The sequence below is a fragment of the Octopus bimaculoides genome, chromosome 5, assembly GCF_046866305.1.
Source record: "Octopus bimaculoides isolate indiv1 chromosome 5, ASM4686630v1, whole genome shotgun sequence".
In the NCBI taxonomy this organism is placed as follows: domain Eukaryota; kingdom Metazoa; phylum Mollusca; class Cephalopoda; order Octopoda; family Octopodidae; genus Octopus; species Octopus bimaculoides.
In genome coordinates this window covers 75,239,918-75,244,924 of record NC_142932.1, presented here as the reverse complement: position 1 = coordinate 75,244,924, position 5,007 = coordinate 75,239,918, and the positions used below count along the sequence as shown (strand labels likewise).

The following is a 5,007-nucleotide window of genomic DNA, read 5'->3' as shown; positions in this document are numbered from 1 at the left end:
GGGCTTTCCCGGTCTTCATACTCTTAATTGCTTTATCTACCCTGGTACTGTCAACTCGGATAGCTGGTCCCTCTGTTGGGTCGACATACGGCAGGCTCTCTTTCTCCCATTCATTCTCTTTATTAAGCAATCTATCGTAGTGGCATCTCCAGACCTCTTTCTTTGCAGCCTCATTTAGTGCAAGCGTACCATCATTCATGCGAACACATTTCTCTCCTACAACATCACTATTCTCTCTCCTACACTGTCTTGCAACACGAAATACCTCGAATCTTTGGTCCACAAAATCTCAAAGCTAAAAGATAAAACATAATTCAAAACAATGTGACTCAATAAGCATTTCCTTTCAGAGTAATTTGAATGCTTAAAGGCTTAAACAAAAATGAGCTGAGAAAAACAGTTGAATGGCTAGTGGCGTGTATCTGAACATAGACAAATACAGATATATTGAATAGCATACAACATAAATTCTTGATTTATTAGCATTATTTCTGCCTCTAGAATAGTGGTTCTCAACTAGCATCCCTATGAGCCTTGAGGTTCCATGTAAGATTTTGTTGTTAAAATTTATGAGCAATAAATTAGCTTGACTTCCACTTCACACAAAATATTATAACAATTTGTATATTAGAATTTCTAATAATATCTAACTATAAAAATATAACATGAATTTTTTTTAACATGGGAGTCCAGTAGAGTAAAATAAAAATCAAAAGGAGTTCAGAGGTAAAACAAAAATAGTTTGAGAATAGTTGCTCTGAACGATATTATCATAATTACCAAGTGACAATTAAATCCAGCTCCACTTGAGGAGGGGAGATAATCACAAGAATTGTGTATTCTCCCAAGTTGACATGACATTAAGGAAAAGGACAGGCTTAATGTCTGGAGATAAGAGGACAGTTATTTTCTGGCTCAATTGCCATCATCAGCACGACAATTGCCTGACCATATCTTCAGCAGCCAAAGGACTGAGATTTATACAAAATAGAAAATAAAATAACTATTTAGATAGTTGACACCTCTCACATCTTTTTTTACCATTCTCGCAGAGGGAACTTAGTTTTTACTATTACAAGTTTCAACTTCAGTTACGAAGCAGGAATTAAATTCATTACAAAGTAAATTCCCAAAGAATTTCAAGTCTTCAATGATGGGATAGTAGTACTGAAAATGGTTTCTAATAACAATAATTCTTTCTGCAATAGGTACAAGGCCTGAAATTTGGGGGAGAGGGATAGTTGATTACATCGACCCCAGTACTTGACTGGTACTTATTTTATCGACCCTGAAAGGATAAAAGGCAAAGTCAACCAAGGTGGATTTTGAACTCAGGATGTGAAGACAGATGAAATGCTGCGAAGCATTTCACCCAGTGTGCTAACGCTACTGCCAGCTCACCGCTGTAATAGTAGTAATAATAATAATAATAATAAATCCTTACTAATTTGGGGACAAGGCCAACAATTCTTAGGGGAGGAGCACAGTTGACGAAATTGATTTCAGTGCTTGACTAGTACTTTATTTTATTAACCCCAAAAGGAAGAAAGGCAAAAATCAACCTTCATGGGATTTGAATTCAGAACATATGGGGGTGGGGGAACCCACAAGGGATTTTGTCTAACAGTTTTGTTGATTTGCCAACCTTAGAAAAAATGCCTTCCTGTATTTAGACACAACTCACTCTGAGTTCAAATATCAGTAGTACAACTACAGTTTGGTGTACTCCAACTTTCACTATAATAATAATAATAATAATTTCAAATTTTGGCACAACGCCAGCAAGTTTGGGGGAGAAGTAAGTTGATCACATCTACCCCAGTGCTCAACTGACACATATTTTATTAACCCCAAGAGGATGAAAGGCAAAGCCGACCTCGGCAGAATTTGAACTCAGAACATAAAGACATTAAGTATTTTGCCCAGCATGCTATCTTAGTATTAGTATTAGTAGTAGTAATCATAATGATGGCCACTCTTGTTGGTTTTGACAAATGAGTGTTTGATGCAGAGAATTTTTTTTGAAAAAGGGAGACAAGCAGAAAACAACTTTAAAAATAAAAGACTAAAAGAAGTTGCATCTATTTGTGGTGGATGCATGAATGTAATTGGAGTCCAGGTATGGATTTTATTATGAAGTCAGACTGGGGACACTGATGATTTTGATTCTGCCTGGACACAAGGTCACAAAATTGGATGAAAGAGTGACAGTCAAGTGAATCATCCACAGAACTTGGTTGGGAGTTAATTTCATTGGCCCAAGAAGGATGAAGAGCAAAGTCACCTTTAGCAGGATTTGAACTCATTATGTAAAGGGATACAACTAAATACAACAATGCAATTTACCCGCTGCACTACTGGTTCTACCATCTAATCCTACCATTTTGCTTGCTACTCTACCAGTTCTATACTCACCGTTCCTAATTTCTCTAATATGGCACAAGGTTATAAATTGGAAGGAAGATTAGTTAATAATATTGGCCCAGCTTTTGACTGGTACTTTATTTTATCTGCCCCAGGGGATGAAAGGCAAAGTTGATTTCAACAGGATTTGAAATCAGAATGTTAAAATATAGCCAAAACTCAGAACACATTTCATCCACTGCCATATCAATTTTGCATATGATAGTACTATGCTGCTGATACTACTACTGCACCTACTACTACTACACCTACTACTACTATAAAGAATAATAATTTCTAATATAGGCACAACACCCAAAATTTGAGAAAGGGGAATAGTTGAATACATCAACCCTAGTACTTTGCTGATGCTCTATCAACTTCGAAAGGATGAAAAATCAAAGCCGACCTCAGTGGAATTTAAATTCGGAATGTAAAGAGCCCAAAGAAATACTGCAAAGCATGTACTTTCTGCCAACTGGCCATCTTAATAATAATTCTCTCTATAGCAGGTACTTATTTCATTGACCCTGAAAGGATGAAAGGCAAAGTTGACCTTAGTGGAATTTGAACTCAGGATATAAAGCTAGAAGAAATGCCAATAAGCATTTTGTCCAGTGTGGTAATGATTCTTCCAGCTCACTGCCTTCTTAAGAATAACGATAATGATAATGTTAATAATAATATAGATGATGATAATGGCTTTAAATTTTGGTACAGTGCCAGCAATTTTAGGGAAAGGGTAAGCTGGTAACATTGACCCCAGCATGCAACTGGTACTTGTTTATTGACCCCCAAAAGGATGAGAAAGGCAAAGTCAACCTTGGTGGAATTTGAACTCACAATGTAAAGCCAGACGAAATGCTAAGCATTTTGCCTGATGTGATAATGATTCTGCCAGCTTGCCACCTAATAATAATAATAAGGTGCCTTAAGTATAATAAAAAAATATTCAGACAAATACATAACAAAAACACCAGGACTTACAAATATATATAACATACAGAAAATTGCACTACTGGGCACTGCACACATCCTACGCAAAACACTTTCAATACAGTAACCATAAGAGCATCACAGCAAACCACAGCACATACCCAAGGCACACAGAGTTGCGCTCGGTAGTGAAGTGAAAGCACGTTATAAAAATAAAACTAATGAACAATAATAATAATATAGTCATTAAAAACAGGGGGGAAAATACTTGTAGACTAATAGATGTGCTTCCACTGATTAAAATATATCTGACAAGGGATTTGACAAATTAAGTAAATATAAGGACCTGAAAATTGAAATACAAAAGATGTGGCATCTTAAAGCGAGAATTGTTCCTGTTATTGTGGGTGCCCTAGGTATGATAAGAAAGGGATATCAGAAACATCTAGATAAGATCCCAGGAGAGCCATGTCTCAGAGAAATCCAAAAGATTGTGCTGACAAGTACTGCCTACATCCTAAGAAAAACCCTATCAATTTTAGAGTCTGTGTTGTATTACATGAAAATACTTCGCTAGTGCCCCTGCCACTTCCCCTCTCCATGCTTTCAGTCATACTGTAACATCTTTTATTCTTCAAGCGTCCTAGGATGTTGGGTGTGTCTCAGCAAGTGATTGTAACAAACAGGTAGATTAAAAGTAAATAATAATAACAACAACAACAACAACAACAAAAAATACAAATCTAAAAACAGTATCTTTAATTAAACTAGTATCATTGTACCGTGAAAGGAGTGAGAGATTTCTTCCAATGATTTAAAGATTTTGGTTCCACAGTTAATAAGCTTCCTTGGAAATAAGGATGTAATACTTGAGGTAAAAGAACACTACCATTTGGTAATTGGTTGTTCTCAATAATTGCCATCACCAGTCGTGGCACAGCACATGCTGTACCATTTATTGTATGTACATATGTGAGTTGATCAGCTTTATTTTTATACTTCGCTCCTAATCGTCGGCTTTGATAGTCTGTACAATTTGAAGCACTTGAGATTTCTCCCCAGAAACCCTTGGCTGGCATCCAGGTTTCATAGTCAAACTTTCTACTTGCAGGGGCACCAAGTTCTTGACTTGCCATATCTAAGAGTCGACAATGTAACCCCAGACTCTGGTAAAGGTCAGTTTGAAGATCAATGAATTCTTGAAGAGAATCATCACTTTCTTTTCCAGTTTCTTGAGCCACAACTGAAAACATCTCAACTTTTGTAAAGTTGTGAACTCGGTAGATTCCTTTCTCTTCCTCAAGTTCGGAAATCTCAGCACGGTGGCATCGACTGACAGCAGTTAGTTTTATGGGAAGATCTTGAAGAGAAAATTCTTGGTTTTGGAAATAACCAGCAAGAGCCATCTCTGAGGTACCTGACAAACAAGCTGAACCATGGCGCTTTGCATCAAGTTTGTAAACCTGTGTTCTTTGTCCTGTTGTTTTAAAACCACATCCTAAATAAAATAAAAAGGACAAAAATAGAAATAAGAAAAATAAGGAACAGAATAAAGAAAATAATCAAAAAGTTTGGAGAATTGCCTGCTGATAACAACACATCTCTCCAAACTTTTTGAGTATTTTCTTTCATAAGAAGTACAATTTATGCCATTTATATATATTTATA

General features: G+C 36.3%; 1 protein-coding gene across 1 annotated transcript in view; it reads right to left on the bottom strand.

The window, feature by feature from the left end:
• Positions 1 to 4,075: 4,075 nt before the first annotated feature.
• The window catches only part of LOC106875723 (serine--tRNA ligase, mitochondrial), a 10,678-nt gene continuing 9,746 nt past the window's right edge, over positions 4,076 to 5,007 (bottom strand). Inside the window, exon 3 of the mRNA XM_014923968.3 lies at positions 4,076 to 4,837. Within this exon, the coding sequence (XP_014779454.1) occupies positions 4,113 to 4,837 (725 nt within the window). The 3' untranslated portion in view covers positions 4,076 to 4,112. The remainder of the gene's footprint in view (positions 4,838 to 5,007) is intronic.